This window comes from Garra rufa, chromosome 15 (assembly GCF_049309525.1).
Source record: "Garra rufa chromosome 15, GarRuf1.0, whole genome shotgun sequence".
NCBI lineage: Eukaryota > Metazoa > Chordata > Actinopteri > Cypriniformes > Cyprinidae > Garra > Garra rufa.
The window spans coordinates 29,494,612-29,512,756 of NC_133375.1; the positions used below are offsets into that span (position 1 = coordinate 29,494,612).

The 18,145-nt window shown below is 37.4% G+C and overlaps 1 protein-coding gene across 1 annotated transcript in view; it reads right to left on the minus strand.

The window, feature by feature from the left end:
• LOC141287714 (zinc finger protein GLIS1-like) overlaps window positions 1-18,145 on the minus strand; it is a 67,590-nt gene that overhangs the window by 9,883 nt on the left and 39,562 nt on the right. The window contains exon 7 of the mRNA XM_073819851.1: window positions 12,775-12,931. Coding sequence (XP_073675952.1) covers window positions 12,775-12,931 — 157 coding nt within the window. The remainder of the gene's footprint in view (window positions 1-12,774; window positions 12,932-18,145) is intronic.

Genomic DNA, 18,145 nt, shown 5'->3' on the forward strand with positions numbered 1-18,145 from the left:
CTTGGTATTACATCAAACAAAATGTTGCATATTATCTACACACTACTGCAAAAAATAACTACACAGTTGTACTTCTAGTATAATTTTGATGCCTTTATTTAGGTACAGGTACAGGTACAGTGTATGTTAACATGTTATCAAGGTGTGTTGGTGAGTTTCTGTGGGGTTTTATGGACGATGTAAATAAACGTATACATCAGATCTCATTTTTATAGGATCTTATTTGCATTTGTCCAAATTTAAATAAGAGTAGATACTAATCAGACATGCATTTAAATGTTTTCATCACATAGTTGTCTGTAACAACAGTTAATAATGTAACTATTACTGAATAGGACCTGATTTACACAGGACACAAAAGGTGCCCCATCAGATAAACATTTAAGTAATGTGCCCATCAAAACTGCATTTCCATATCAATATCTGCCTAATGTAAGTGTCTTCTCTGGGCACCGCTTTGTCCATTGTGCGTTTTTATGGCTTTGTACTTTGCCCGCAATTTCTTCAACTTGTCTCGAACTTGCATTGTGGTGCGCTGGATATTTAGCTTTGCGAGTTCAGCAACTATGTATTTTATTACGTCTTTGTTTCTGCAGATGCCGTCAAATTGGCGTTGTATATTGTCCTCGGCCCAAATGCTTAGAAGAGCCCTGTATTAGTAACACAGCGAAATGCGCATCTTACCGCAGACACACTCCGCCTTTCACTTTGACCACGCCTCAAGCCCCGGCTGGCCCACTTTGGCCCAAGGTTTCCGTCGGGCCGAAAAACCCGGGCCATTGGGCCTGAGGAAGCACCGACGAGGCACGATCAGGCCCCGGAAGTGACAGTGGAAATGTGACTGGCCCTGGCACGCACTAGCATGCCCGCTTTTGGCCCGACAGTGGAAACGCGGCTATTGTAAAGCTAGGAAGAGCCAGGACATTTTTTAATATAACTCCAATTGTATTGATCTGAAAGAAGAAAGTCATATACACATAGGATGGTTTGAGGGTGAGTAAATCATGGGGTAGTTTTCATTTTTAGGTGAAAACTTCCTTTAAGTAGTGGACCAAATTAGCAAATCATAATGATTTCTGAAGGATCATATGACACTGAAGACTGGAGTAATGGCTGCTGAAAAATTTGGAATGGTATTTTACACATTATTATTTACAGTCTGGCAAAATGAAGCAAAAACATTTATGACTCATCCTGCACTACAACAATTTTGTCCAATCAGAAGCTCTACAATGAGACTGTCCTTCCCCCTAACATCATTTGCAACCCACCAGCAAGCAGCAAATGTTTGTTCATTATTTTGATATCAACTAAAGAATACTGACTATTTTAAAAGAAAAAAAAACTAAAAAACTTTTTTTTTTTTTTAAAGAGTGTTTATTTGGCCAGTGATATGATCTCATGATAGTGATTTTAAACATAACGCCACTGCTTTAACCAGTACCACTTTTTTAAACAAAGAAAAATTTCTGACTGCACCTTTAGAGCATGTGCATTTAAACAGACACATTATAAATTGCATTTAAATTGCCTTTTTGTATCATCATCCACAGAGTTAAGACCTAGCAAAGCGCTAATGTAAAATTTGGACTCCAATGAGCTGATAATTCTTTTTTATTTATGTTTCAGTCCTCGTGTGGGAGTGAAATTTCCCATCGTTCATTTGCCCAGAATCTGATAAGGACTTCCTTGGCTGTTACATCTGTTAGACCATTATGTAGTTTTTCACTGTTAGCCAAATACACATTCCAAGGACTCAGTTTCATCACAAGTGCTTAAAAAATATCCACATTTTTTTTTTTGTTTAACTGTGCTCGGATGTAACCCCATGAGTCATGGGGCTCTTCTCAAACAGCCAAGTCCTCAAAAGCTATGCTAACATATTTCACAAGGCATGCAGCAAGTATACGTTTAGGAATTAGCGTTAGCGGACTAGCTTGTGTTCGTATGCAGGAAAGCTGTTCGTATGCATCTAGTCGCTGGCTGTGATCTGACATACGGCCATGTGTTTCTGCGGAGAGCACGGCGGCAGCGTTCCCCCTGGGAGCTGCTGTCAGCACAAGCTCAGGAAACAGTTATACTGTTCATATTTTTACAAGCAGCCTCTATGTGCAGCTAAAGTGAATCATGCTATAATCACTGCCAGCTGCAGCTCGCTAAGGCTCCAGGAATGAGGGGAATCTTTCATATGCAAGATTAATTTCTCCCTTCGGTATTTACCTTCACTGATCATCTGCTTTCACCTTCACAGGCTCGTTTTTGTGACTATACAGCCCGTCTCTCACGTCATAAGAGCTTTGTATGGCCGCTGATCTACAGATCATCTGAAAGTTCATGTTCAGCTAATCTTCAAAAGTGATAGAAAAGCATTTGGCTCGCTCAAGTATGACACTTAAGTCGACCTCACAGCGGATCTAAATAAGGAAAGAAAAGTACAACTGATGCTGGAAGACTTTTACATTGTTATAAACCATTTCTGTTTCAAATTAATGCTCTTCTTTTGAACTTTCTATTCATCCAAGAATCCTGGAAAAAAGTATCACGGTTTCCACAAAAATATCAAGCTGCACAACTGTTTGATTATGAAAAGAGATGTTTCTTGAGCACCAAAGCAGGATACACAGTTTCTATGAAAACCTGTTTCTGCCACTGAATGAAATATAAAAGGAGGTAACTGCAAGTTATCTCAGAAAAAGATTTTTTTTTGCTCGCAACTGCAGAATTGCATGATATAAACTCACAATTTGTGAGTTATAAGGCCAGAATTGTTGGGTATAAACTTACAATTGTGAGAAATGCAAAGTTAATATCTCGCAATTCTGAGGAAAAAGAGTCACAATTGTGAGATATAAACTCACAATTGAAAAAAGTCACAATTGGAAGATATAAATGCGGAATTCTGAATAAAAAAAATCAAAATTTGTTGAGAAACTTGCAATTCTGAGTGATAATTTTGAGTTTATATCTGGCAATTCTGAGAAAAAGACGTCACAAATGTGAGTTTAAATCTTCTAATTCTGAGAAAAAAGGTCACAATTGTGAGATATAAACTCGCAGAAAAAGTCACAATTTTGAGTTTATATCTGGCAATTCTGAGAAAAAAATCTGCAATTTGTTTATATCTCGCAATTCTAAGAAAAATAAAAATCTATAAACTCACTATTCTGAGAAAAAGTCACAATTGTAAGTTTATATCTGGCAATTCTGAGAAAAAAAGTCACAATTGTGAGTTTATATCTGGCAATTCTGAGAAAAAAAGTCACAATTGTGAGTTTATATCTGGCAATTCTGAGAAAAAAAGTCACAATTGTAATTGTGTGATATAAAAACGCAGAAGGTTTCTTAGTTCAACCGCGAAAAGACGTCGAATCCACACCGCTGTCCAAGTCCACCAACATTAATCTACTCTCCTGTCTGATTTGTTTGTTGAAAAAAAATATCAGATTCGGCATTGGTCAAATCGTCTGTCAATCAGGCACCTGGCGAAGGGTCAATTAAGATTTCAAACAAAAATAAAAAATAATAAATTGTTAAAAAAGTAAACAACAACTTACAATTAAATGTTTATTTACACTGTCTTACACTGTCACTGATCACAGCAGCAGTAGTTTAACAAATTATAACCACATCCTCCACTCAGAACCAGTAAAATAGGGATTCGTGCGATGCAAAAGTGTCACCGATTTTTTTGGGCCTTCTGAATTGGATGTTTTGAGTCAAGCGTGATGGTATAGGAAACTTTGGTCCACTATCCAAAAGAGGCAATGACTCGACTTCACAGCAACTTCAAAGCATAATGACCTAACCCTTAATAGTTTGCTTGTGAACAAAGTGTTTACAAATGGTGTTTCTTCAAAGTAGCAGATTGAGTAATAAAGGCAAAGTGTTTAATGCTGACTGTGATTCAGTGAATGTGACTCCATGGGAACTTGTGAAGATCCCAGAGCATCGCTCAGTTGACATGAGTAAGTCCTTACTCAGCACAGCAGACATGATTCAGTGAACGTGACTCTTCTGAATATGATTCACTAGACGTGCTCCATGTTAAAGAACATATAGTTTACGTCTGGCTCAGAAAGTAACCACCAAAAGGATCAAAGAACGACGGTCTAAATAGGACATAAGCAGCTTTGACCACAAAAAAGAAAAAAGAAAAAAAAAATCATGTTAATGTGAACAAACCATTGGGGGTTTGAAGTTTACACTGCTGACACACATTGAAAAGTTACATTTTGGATGATGGAATAATAGTGTTATTAAATGCAGGCTGCGAGGTTCATGAAAAGCTCTGTCGTTTTCAAACCCTATAGTGTCACGTTCCAGTTTAATCCTTGTTACAGGGGTCAAAGACCTTACAAATCGTGCAACAGAGGTGCTGCTTTCAGAGGCAAGGAGATCCTTGTGCTCAAACAGACACAAATCCTCCAGGAGTCGGCTGGAGACAAAATAGATCAAGATGGAGTTTTTTCCCCCCACATCCTTTTTGAATGAAGATTCATAAAGATGAGTGCTCTGTTCCCAGTTTGTCTTGTCTCACCTGTCAAGGTTGTGCTCCGCTGGGAGACAGCATGTATGAGAGAGCGTGGATATCCCTGGTGCCTCACAGTAAGCTCTTCTGATTGAAGAACGAAGTGGCCGCTGACTTGGCACGGGTCGGTGGGAACCTTTCTGGTTCTGGTTAGCAAACTAAAGCCACTCGTGAGAGATCAGGCCCTTACTGATGCAAGCCTATTGCTTGATTCTAAACACTCAAAAGCTGAAGTGCTCAAATGCTCAATGTGCAGTCAAGCAGGGAAATTAGCTTAAGATATCAGTGTAGCTACTGTTTAGATCGGGGGCGATACTGAAACCTGCTGAAATGAACGCAAGCTCAAGGAATTTGATTCTTTATGACTTTATGTTAAGTTTTATGACACTAATTAGACTTAAATGAGAAAATATTTGTAAATATAACATGATATATATTTACTGTTATATATTTTAATATATTATAAAATTATAATTTCTGTCATTTATTTCTGTCATTACAAAGCTGAATTTTCAGAAGTCATTACTTCAGTCTCAAGTGTCACATGATCCTTTAGAAAACGTTTTAATACGCTGATTGAAATATTCTTATTATCAGTGTGGAAAACTATGGAAGCCGACTAAAAAATTAAAATAAATACATAAACTCACAATTGCGAGTCATAAAGACATAAGATATAAACGTGCAATTCTGAGAAATGAATTCATAATTGCATGATATAAACTCACAATTGTGACTTTTTTTCTAAGAATTGCAAGATATGCGTTCTGAGAACGTCTTTTTCCCCTCAAAATTGGACTTTATAACTTACAATTGTGAGTTTATATCTTACAATTCTGAGCAAAAAGTCACAATAGTAAGAAAAGAAGTCCAAATTTACAAGATATAAACTCATATTTCCAAGAAAAAAAGATTTCAGAATCAGATTTTTTTCTTGCAATTGAGTTTATAATCACACAATTCTGAGAAAAAGTCAGAATTCCGTGATAAAAATAACAATTCAGATTTATTTTCTCAGAATTGATATAAACTCGCAATTGCAAATTATAAAGTCAGAATTGTGAGATATAAATTTCTCAGAATTGCAAATTAAGTCAGAATTGCATGGTATAAACTCACAATTGTGACTTTTTTACTTAGAAATCTGAGAACGTGTATTTTTTAACCTTAAACTGGACTTTATAACTCGCAATTGCAAGTTTAAATTTCACAATTCTGAGAAAAAAAAGTCAATTGCGAGATATAAACTCGCATTTCTGAGGAAAAAACTTCCTGACTTTTTTCTCTATATCAAGCAATTCTGAGAAGTCAGAATTGTGAGTTTATATTAGATAAACACTCACAAATCTGACTTTTTTTCCCTCAGAAATGTGATATAAACTTGCAATTGCCATTTATAAAGTTAAAATGCGAGACAATAAACTTTTTTGTAAAATTGTAAAAAACAAACTCAGAAATATTTCTTGAGCATCAAATAAGCATATGAGAATGATTTATGAAGGATCATGTGACATACTGAAGACTGGAGTAATTCAGCTTTGCCTTGACAAAATAAATTACATTTGAAAAAATATTAAAATAGAAATTATTTATTTAAAATTGTAATATTTTACTTTGGCACGCACAAAAGACTTCTTTCAAAAACATGAAAAAAATCTTACAAACTCCAAATTTGGAACAGTAGTGAACATAAACGTACTCCAATAAAAAAATATACATTTTTTATACCCTCTCGTTAATACAGACCTGTTTCTCATTACCATTAAGGTACACCAGGATCAGCTATTTCTAATTTTACTGTAAAACTGTCACCTACAAAACATGTAAATGAAGCCATTGAGGTGCCAATGCCACCCATTAAGCCCCTCGGCCCTCCAGCACATTGCTCGGAGCAACAGCTAAACACTTCTGCCTCTCCATCTCAAACTCCACACAACGGAGACCGCGAGATGTATTTTCACTGGCATATTTTTTAATATTAGCTTCAGAAAATGACACTTGTATTTGCGAAGTAAAAGGAGTCTAAATGGGCCATTTCAGCCAGGGTAAACACATTTAGCAATGAGGTCAGAGGCTGCAGCAGTGGAGTCAAGCAAGTTAGATAATTTTGTCAAAATGTTTAACGTCCTGCTAAACCATTTGGGAAAAACAAGAGCGGCAGCTGCTGTTGACTTTGGCAGCCAAGTGTATACTCTAGGCTTTAAACATGTAAATCAAAATGCTCCATCTTCAAATGTAAGTAGACGTTTCATACCTGGTTAGTTGTAGGTCCTGGCAGAGATGTGGCGTTAGACAGATGCGTATACGTTTTCGATCGGGAACCTCAACTCTAATGACTTCCGCAAACAAGACAACGCCATTTTCTTAACGCTGCGTTGTCAGCGCGACTGTGTGGGGAAGTTATAATATTACAGCTGACTAGGTGGATAAAATACGATTACGTTTCAAGCTCCACATATACTCGTTACTTCCAAAAAAGTTCACGTCCACCTTCATCTCACGCTTTGCGTGAAGGGTGTGTATAATCTTACGTTTTCGCAGACCTAAACCTTCAGCGTAAGTGAAAAGCACGGGTTTGCTGTACTCTCTAATATGTCATCTTGACCTTCAATGCAAAAGCATATAGAGTTACATGAGTATCCCCTAAGCTAGTTTCGTTCAGCTCTCATTCCTTTCCAAGTAGCAGTAATTGTTTTTGGAGCTTTAAAATGGCTTGCTAATTTTCTTGAGCTTTTTTGCGTTCTTTCTGCAACCTGGAAAAACCGCTCACCTTCCAAAAAGATTTCAAAGAACATGACAACTCACTGATGCCTAGGCACATTTTTTCAAGTATTTGCATTGATTAAAAAATAAATAAATAAATAAATAAATAAATAAATATTTACACATATTAGCAGTGCATTCGAAGTATACACGTTTTTGTTCTCCCTGAAAATCAAACCCACAAACTTGATGTTCTCAGCAATGCTTTAACAGTTGAGCAAACAGGAAGGGAAAAAGAACAAGAAAAGGAGAAAGAGTTGTACAGCTCATTATTGTTTCAATAGAGTCATGTTGTTTACAAGCTCTTGAATAAGTTTCTATTCTCAGATGTGGGTGAAATTAGTTAATTTACTTAACACTGCACTTTTGCTTTCATTTAACTATGATAAAGAACAGAAAAGTCCCATTTCAATCTGATGCCTTAACAGATTTTCTCTCTGTTTCCCTTACTCATTTCCAGCATCTCTGTTTGTCACTATGCACATTGCGCGTCTTGATGACACATTGGATTTGCAGTTCTGGACTTGGCTGGTCCAGAGGGAAATCATGGTTTCTTAATGGGAAACATGCCTCAATCCTGTTAGGGACATATTAGGCTTCATTGTATTCCTCCTCTGAGCGTTCCAGAACGCTAAACACAGCCTGAGGACAGAGAGGTACACTCGAAAATCTTTTTTGGGAACACGGTTCTGCTTTAATTACACAGCACTGACACCTCCAAACTAAAGCCAAGAGCACAGAGTTGGTTTATGTTGTGTCAGGGTGACATTGGTTTAATCTAGATTTGCTGGATAAATACACACTGAAGCCAGAGCAAGGGAAGAGCGCAGCCGCACGCATCAAATGCGTCGTAGGGTGTGTGTTTTAGGAGCGTGTTACAATGAAAACAAACGCTCTGTATGGACAAGGGAAAAATCCGCCGGTGGTGCTTTGGATGGTAAATAAATCCAGGCCCCTAAATCAATACAGTTCTTACACACAGTGAAAAACACATTAGACAGCACACATTACCAAAGAAAATCTCCTGTTATGAGAAAAACCATGCAGCATTGCAATAGAAACAAGATCCTGGACGTGACTAGTTATTCCTAAGCAGTTTGATGACATCAAAAACCACAGATGTGCTTTCTGTAGTTATTAGGATTTAAAATAAAAAAGCACATTATTATTCAGGTGTATTTTTTTAGTGACTGCTCTTTACACCAGTAGGTAGCGACAAATCACTGTGTTTACGAATGAGTCAGTAAATCAACTCAGCTGATTCCTTCTAACACTCATTCATGCAGGAATGAAACAAGTGGCTGTCTTTATGAGTGAGTCAATAAATCCTTCCCTCAAACAATTAGTTCAAAACACTGATTTACACTAGAAGAAGTCACTTTATGAGTGAGTCAATCATTCATTTACTCAATGATTCATTCATTTTGATCGATTTAGTCAGGAATTGATCAAAAACATTGTCTGAATTTAAAAAAAAAAAAAACATGTTAGCGTAGTTCTTACTATTTTGTACTACATCTTCATATCGCAAAAATAGCAATAGTATGCTAGTAACTTCACGACTTAATTAGATAACTCCGATAGCAACAGTCTCAAGCCTGGGTAAAGGAGGAGGGTTGGGGCTAGCAACCCCTTTCTGTAAAAACTTTATATGCCACTGAAACGCCAAGAAATCGATATAAGAACTCAATTAATCAGTGGTGGAGACAACCAAGTCCTTTTGATGGAGTTGGGTCAAAGCCCGATGATTGGCTCGTTCTTCAACACCAAGATTAAGACCCTCATCGGCACATGGAACTGAACTGGCTATACTTCACCCAATTGCTCCGGACTTTTGATGATTACCTACTCGACATCCTCTGCCTTGCCGAGACCTGCTGGACTGGCTCTGGCCGCATTGTCAGAAACACAAAAACGGTCTTATATGCCAGCCATGAAACTGAGGATATACAAGGTGTTGGAATTGTCCTGTCATGCTAAGCTATGCTAAAAGTGATATCGCCAAAACAGGAGAACGGCTGAATGGATTTAAAAACGGTAAAACTCAATTTATTAACTCGGGGGGAGTTGGAGAATGAGCCTATTTCCAAAAAAAGTGGAGTGTTCCTTTAACGCTGCGTTGTCAGCCGCGACTGTGTGGGGAAGTTATTACAGCTGACTAGGTGGATAAAATACGATTGGATATACAAAAAAAATGAGTATATACAAGGTGTTGGTATTGTTCTGTCAAAGTCTGCAGCTGCAACGTTGACTAGATGGAAGTCTTCCTCAGATCGACCAGTTCCAAGCCCGGCACACAAGGTCACGGTCATACAAGCCTATGCTCTGACGAAGATGCCAATGATGTAGCAAAGGACACTTTTTACAACCTACTCCAAGAGGAACTTGTTAACATCCCTTGACATGATGTCCTCCTACTGATCAGTGACTATAATATGCCCAGCTCGAAAGCAAACCACTGGTTTCGAGGCAAGAAACAAACATCAAGCATTCAAACAAACAACAACGGCGACCGACTACGTTCATTTAGCACTGCAAACAATGTGTGCGTTATTTCCAACATAATCAGAGACACAAGAGGACGTGCCGACGTCACCTGGTGGATCGGCATCGGTAAATGCTGGTGGTCAACCCTCCTCAATGACAGAAGCCAAAGATACATCGCTTACGGACGTTCGACGATGCTACGTTTAAAGGTGCCGTAGAATGCATTGAAACAATATTTTAAATTGTTCTCTGATATCTACACAGAGGGTATATGGCACAAGAAAGGGCAAAAATTCTCCCGAAACGGTTTTACAAGTCCATTCACAATCCTAGGATTTGTCCCTAGAATGAAATGGTCTGTTATTACCTTGTTTGGAAGGTTCATGAATAATAATGATGAGCTTTGCTCTGATTGGCTGTCTTACAGAGCGGCTAATTTCAATAGCTTACACAGCAGGAAGGAAACACATGGAGGAAAATATATATGTGACCCTGGACCACAAAACCAGTCTTAAGTCGCTGGGGTATATTTGTAGCAATTGCCAAAATACATTGTATGGGTCAAAATTATCGTTTTTTTCTTTTATGCCAAAAATCATTAGGATATTAAGTAAAGATCATGTTCCATGAAGAGTTTTTGTAAAATTCCTACTATAGATATAAAAAATGTAATTTTTGATTAGTAATATGCATTATTAAGAACTTAATTTGGACAACTTTAAAGGTGATTTTCTCAGTATTTTGAATTTTTTGCACCCTCAGATTCCACATTTTCAAATAGATGTATCTCGGCCAAATATTGTCCTATCCTAATAAACCACATATCAACAGAAAGCTTATTTATTGAGCTTTCATATGATGTATGCATCTCAGTTTTGTAAAAATTTTTGTGGTCCAGGGTCACGTATTTAATTACTGTTAATAACTGTTATTATTCAACTATGCCAAGGTAAATACAGTTTTATGGCATCTTTAAGGATCCGCTTATTGCCTGACAATTTCAACTTAAACTTTGGAACAGATTTGAACTATTGGCAGGGAGCGGAAGTTGAAAAAACAACGATTGAGGAGGTGTGGTTGTGTTTCAATGTACTGTTGTTGCAAGCGCCAATTTGACAATTGGTAGAAAACATGGCTTCTTTCAAGACAAAAAAGTGACCCTGTCTTTATGAGCAATTCAAACTATTCATTCAGCAACACAGATTTGTCAGGAATTAAACAGGTGAAAATCTTTAGAAGTAAGTCAATTATTAATTTACTCAATGATTAGTTCAAAACCACTCATCCATGCCAGACTGAAACAAGTGAATATCTTTAAAAGTCATCAATGAATTATTAACTTAACCGATTCATTCCAAAACAGTAGCTGAATTCAGCATACTACTTAGTATTTGTACTCTATTTTTATAGAAAAATAGTAAGAGAAGTACGCTAGTATGCTATCCTCAATTCAGCCACTGATTCATTCAAGAGAGAAGAGTCTTTTAATGATTTACTGAGTGATTCATTCAAAAATCGATTTATTTAGAAATTGATCAAAAACAGTTTCTGAATTCAGAAAAAAATACTAGCATAGTGTTTACTATTTGTACTACATCCATTTATGGCAAAAAATAGTAAGAGCAGTATGCTGAATTCAGTCACTGATTCATTCCAGAAAGAAAAAAGTGACCCTGTTCTTACGAGCGATTCAAACAATTCATTCAAAACCATGGAATAAAATAAGTAGGTCAATTATTAATTTACTCAATAATTACTTCAAAACCACTTATTTATGCCATACTGAAACAAGTGACTATCTTTAAGAGTGAATCAATGAATCATTTCATATTTGTACTAATATTTTCCAAAAAAGGAAAATTAGTATGCTAGTACGCTATTCTTAATTCAGCCGCTGATTAATTTGAGAAACAAGTGTCTTTATTAGTGAGTCAATAAATCATTTCTGATAAATATGGCTACATTTAGCATATTACTTAATATTTGTAAAATATTTTTATGTCAAAAATAGTATGAGTAGTTTGCTAGTATTGTATTCTTACTTCTGCCACTGATTAATTCCATAAAGAAAAAAAAGTGACCCTGTCTTTATGAGCAATTCATTAAAAAAACACAATTCATTCAACAATAAAACAAGTGTTAATCTTTACAAGTAAATTAATAATTGACTCAATGATTATTTCAAAACCACTCATGCCAGACTGAAACAAGTGACTATTTTTAAGAGTGAATCAATGAATCATTAACTTAACAGACAGATGCTGAATTGAACATACTACTTATTATTTGCACTATATTTTTGTCAAAAACAATTCAACCACTGATTCATTAATTAAGGAATTAAACAAGCGGAAATCTTTATAAGTGAGTCAATCAGTAATTTTCTCAATAAATAGATCAAAACCCCTCATTCATGCCAGACTGAAACAAGTAACTATTTTTAAGAGTAAATCAATGAGTTTCTTTTGTACTAAACTTTTCATGTCAAAAACAGTAAGCGCAGTATGCCATTCTCATTTCAGCCACTGATTCATTTGAAATAAAAACAAGTCTGAGTGAGTCAATTTCACCCAGTTGATTTATTTAAAAGCAATGATTCATTCAGGATGAAACAAGTGACTACTGAGTGAATCATTATATACTTACTTTTTAATTAGGCTGAAGTACATTTCATCATCGTTTTTTTCTCACTTCATCTGACATCTCAGATTGTTCACAGAGCATATCACAATGCACTGTGGGATTGCCTTTTCATCAAAGGATCAATGCAATGCCAACTTTGGTCAAAAGGAGATATCTTTCAGAGATATAACAGGGTTTCTGTCACAGCTCACTCATTGGAACAGAACCAACGCGTGTAACTATGACTACAGTGATATCTGTTACTGTGATGACAACCTTTATCCATTCTGACATCATCTACGTTGATCTCATCCACCCTGTGTATGTCAGAGCAACTGGGAGTAAATGTGACGCTCGGCGGGTTAGGTACTCACCCTTCCCGGTTGTTCTCGAGGCCAGACAGCGGGGAGAGATGGTGGGGGCTGCCAATGTCGCGGTCCAGGCGGGGCTGCCTGGGGGGCAGGTCAGATCCAGAAGAGAGCAACTCAAGTGGGGCTCCATTGTGTGTCGTGCTGGAGCCGGCGTACAGGCCTGGAAGACAAACAAAACTAATGCGCAAAACATGCCTGATAAACCTCAAGGAGCCCTCAAGAACGGCACATTGACCAAATTAAATCTTTACAAAACAGCCCTTAATGGCAACAAACGCTTGTTATGACAACACAAACTCACCAAGGCCCTTTTGGTTGAAATTAAATGTTCCTGTTCTGTGCTGTTAGCAATTTACTGTACATGATTTATGTTGCCGTGTGGAATGGATTTGATTGACTGTTGCTGTTTTGAACATAACATCTTTGACAGACTGGTTCAATTTTAATGGAATGGCAGAACTAATAAGTATAGACAGATCTACTTGAAGCTACTTGTATTGAAATGAAAGGAACAGGTAGGCTGGATCTTCAGCCAAGGACACATAACCTTGAAGCGAAAAACAGCGGACGCATCAACTTCGTCCACAGTTTATAATGGAAATAACAGTGTAGATCAGAGCTCCAGCTGCTCCAAATGTCATCCCACCATAGATTATACTACTGTGCACGAACCGGGCCAGATGAAAATGATAGCTGCTCGTTCCGTAAAGGGGCTTCTACCGTCCCCGGGCTTCTTGTGCAGCCTGAGAGACTGACAGGCGGACACTGTTCCCGGTTGCTCCGGCTGTTAATGTGTTCCTCTGAATTTGCCCGGTAATTGTTTTCCCAGAAGGCCTCTAGAGGGACGGCTGTGCATTGACAGTCGTCGGCAGATCGTCCCAGCACCCCGTTCTCTTTGTGCTTCTCTTCAACTGCTTTACGGTGGAAGCGGGGCCCATCTGACAGTTTTCTGAACTGGTTACAAACTTGATTCATTACCCGAAATCATCAATCAAAGTCCTTAAATGCTTTCCCCTTTAGCCCTAACATCTGCTACCAGACTGGGAAGCATTCAACAAGTAATGGCCATGATTGCTTTAGTTGTTATCTGCTGGAGAGAGGGGAGGGGTGCACCAGGAGGCAGAATCAGACTCTAATGGCTGAGAGTGATCGTGAATTTATAAATAATCAGCACATTTATTCATTAATATGCATGTTCAATAATTGGTACAGGAATTCTAATTATGACAGTTTTTTAAACAACTTGTAAAAATGCTTTTATTAAGCAATTTTCTAATTTAATTTAGAATTTAGATTTTTTTTTTCTGACATAAATGCATTTCTTAAAAGTAATACGTATTATTTCAAGAATATACGCATATTTGTGTGATATAATTTGTAATAAAAAAATTATATATACACATACACACACACACACACACTTGTAAAGGAAAATAAATATTATAAATAATATAATGTAAATAATTTATATATTTAAACAACTTGTAAAAAATTACTTTTTTTTTTTTAAATTACATTATCACAGATAATACACATATTACTAAAAATATTTAAATATGCAATATAATGTATATAATATATAACTGTAAAAATAAATTAATAATAGTAATAATATTGCACTTTATTTATTTTATTTTTTTAAATAAAATAATAAACTAAATAATGATGTGATAATCAAACAAATTTAAATATTAATCCAAGATAACACAAGTAAACACAACATGCAGTTTTTTTATAAAGGGAAGAAATATCCAAATCCACATGGTCCTGTGTGAAAAAGTGTTTGCCCTCCATCCCCCCAAGCCCTCTGTTAAAACATATCTGTGGTTTATCACACCTGAGTTCACAAAATATCCTCAAAATCTACACGTTGAGATCCAAAGAAATTCGGGAACAAATGAGAAAGAAAGTAATTGAGATCTATCAGTCTGGAAAAGGTTATAAAGCCATTTCTAAAACTTTGGGACTCCAGCGAACCACAGTGAGAGCCATTATCCGCAAATGGCGAAAACATGGAACAGTGATGAACCTTCCCAGGAGTGACCGGCTGATCAAAATTACCCCAAGAGCGCAGCGACGACTCATCCAAGAGGTCACAAAAGACCCCACAACAACATCTAAAGAACTGCAGGCCTCTCTTGCCTCAGTTAAGGTCAGTGTTCATGACTCCACCATAAGAAAGAGACTGGGCAAAAATGGCCTGTATGCCAGAGTTCCAAGATGAAAACTGCTGCTGAGCAAAATGAACAAAGGCTCATCTCAGTTTTGCCAGAACATCTTGATGAACATCCCAAGACTTTTGGGAAAATACTCTGTGGACTGACAAAAGTTGAACTTTTTGGAAGGTGTGTCTCATTACATCTGTCATAAAAGTAACACAGCATTTTAATAAAAGAACATCATACCAACAGTAAAATATGGTGATGGTAGACCTGGAAGACTTGCTGTGATGAATGGAACCATGAATTCTGCTGTCTACCAAAAAATCCTGAAGGACAATGTCCGGCCATCTGTTCGAGACCTCAAGCTGAAGTGAACTTGGGTTCTGCAGCAGGACAATGATCCAAAACACACCAGCAAATCCACCTCTGAATGGATGAAGAAAAACAAAATGAAGACTTTGGAGTGGCCTAGGCAAAGTCCTGACCTGAATCCTATTGAGATGCTGTGGCATGACCTTAAAAAGGCGGTTCATGCTCGAAAACCCTCCAGTGTGGCTGAATTACAACAATTCTGCCAAGATGAGTGGAACAAAATTCCTGCAAAGCGCTTATCGCTTGATTGCAGTTGTTGCTGCTAAGGATGGCCCAACCAGTTATTAAGTTTAGGGGGCAAACACTTTTTCACACAGGGCCATGTGGGTTTGGATTTTGTTTTCCCTTCATAATAATAAAACCTCATTCAAAAACAGCATGTTTTGTTTACTTGTGTTATCTTTGATTAATGTTTAAATTTGTTTGATGATCTGAAGCATTAAAGTATGACAAACATGCAAAAAAAAAAAAAAAATCAGGAAGGGGGCCAACACTTTTTCACACCACTGTATATAATGAAACATGGTCAGGTCAAAGTGTCAAATCAAATTTTTTGTTCCAAATTTTACTGGTAGTTTTACTGGTAGTCCACTGTATGAATAATTTTGGCGTATAATATGTTTTATTTTGCTATCCTCACTTACATAAATAAACTATAATGTCCTGCACCCACTAGTAAAAAAATATAAAAAATTATATTTAAAATGAAAATCTTATTAATTATATCTAATTATCGAATAAAACAGTGACAGTGCATTAACAATCGTCAATAATGTCGGTACGCAAATGAGCGGTCTGAATTTATTTACACAGCACCTTTTTAAATTTTGGTAGCGCCATTTATGTGCAACCCAGTATAATACATATAGAAAGACAAATAATAATTAACACCAAAATTACAGAAATTAGGAATGTCAGTGTTGAAGAATCCATAATATAATCCATAATCCATAATTACGACATGATTAGCATATGTTCAAGCAGCCACAGATTGCACAAAATTGTATGGAGCAGCCAAACGCAAACCTACACAAAGACACAACACAGGACTAGAACGCACTTTATACGTGCAAATTACAAAATGACAGAGGTGCCCGCTCTCCACTTTGCTTTGCTTTTCCTACTGGCCCCGGAACAAAGCATAGGGAGAGGCAGAAACATCAGGAACATTAAATGCAGGCATCTTGGCCAGATCCAACCACAACTTCTGCTCTAAACAAGAACAAACAGCCACAGTAACATAACAGGTCCTTCAGGCTAAAGACATTTGCACATTGAAGCAACAACTTATCCCCTTTGAACCGAGCGAATGAGAGAGCCGGTGTAAGCCAGGACGACTATTTTTCCCTGGCACACGTTGGCAGCAATTTACGCTGTTCCAGTGCAAAGTGTGTTTTGTACAAGGATGCTTTAATGATGGGGAGTTCGGCAATTGTCCTTCAAATTACTCTCACACGGAGGTTTAGGGTCTGTTGTACCTTTCTCCTGCCTGAATTTCTGCTCTTAAAGAAATAGTTCACATAAAATTCTGTCATCATTTACTAACATGTCATTCAAAACTTGTACAACTAACGTTCTTCCACAGAATTCTGAAGATTAAATTTTGCATGAAGTTTTCCATGCTCTGGTTTCTCTGTGCAATTACAGTTAAATTGTAAAACATGCTGAAAAAATGCTTAGTATAGTAAAGGCGGTCCATATGCTATGTTTTAGACATGTAATCTGTTCAAAACAATTTAGAGAAAAACATTAAACATTAAAATGTAGGGATGCACCGATACGAATCGGTCGATAATGCTTGCGCGTTTTGTCAGTAAAGCCGGTTCTGTAATCAGCGGTAAATGCCATCAGGTGCGTGATTTCACGTTGAGCCGTATATACTACACACAGCCGTTGTTTACCGACGAGCTGCGCAAATCAATGTCCATTATCAGTGTGAATGTGCGCAGCTCGTCAGTGAACAACGGCTGTGTGTAGTATATACGGCTCAACGTGAAATCACGCACCTGATGGCATTTACCGCTGATTACAGAACCGGCTTTACTGACAAAACGTGCAAGTGATCGGCCGATAAGGATCGGTGCATCCCTATTAAAATGCAATAAAAAAAAATTTATGTATGCTGTGCTTGTTGTTGATATGCACAACTGGTGACGGTTATGCACAACAAAATGACCATAAAATAAAATAATTTAATATATAATTTGTTTTAGTGGTGGGCCGTTATCGGCGTTAACGTGCTGCGTTAACGTGAGACTCTCATCGGGCGATAAAAAAAATATCGCCGTTAATCTATTCTCAAAGTTGGGTTGGGAGCTGGGTCTAAACTACGCAAGATATGATGACTTTCACCTTGATATTTTAGCACGGATGACGTATACCTAGTCGAATTGCACTGTAGGGGGCGAGAACGAGTCTTCAACTTCTGTGAATTTACCACATCAAATGAGACGTGCAAACATGGATGCAGCTATGAAGCCGCTTCAGGGCAGGTGCGTTGCTAGACCCTTTTTACTGGGGCACGTGAGTTATAATTTACTTTGATAATCCCGAAATAAAGACATTAAACTATATGCAACAACTGAATTGACGCTTCTAAAAGCAACGCAGTTTAATGGAAGACTATGCACGCAGAAATCCATGCCCATGCGCGTCTGTGTATTTAACGGCAACGCGCACGTCGTGCAGCATTTTGCGCTGAAGTACTTGGTTACACAAGTTTGTATAGGTAATTATGTTGTAAATGCAATTGTCAAGCAGTTTGTGATGCATTTGGAAACAGGAGATGAGCGCCTGATCTAATGCGCCACCTGGCCCGTTCTCGAAGACTTACTTTTAGT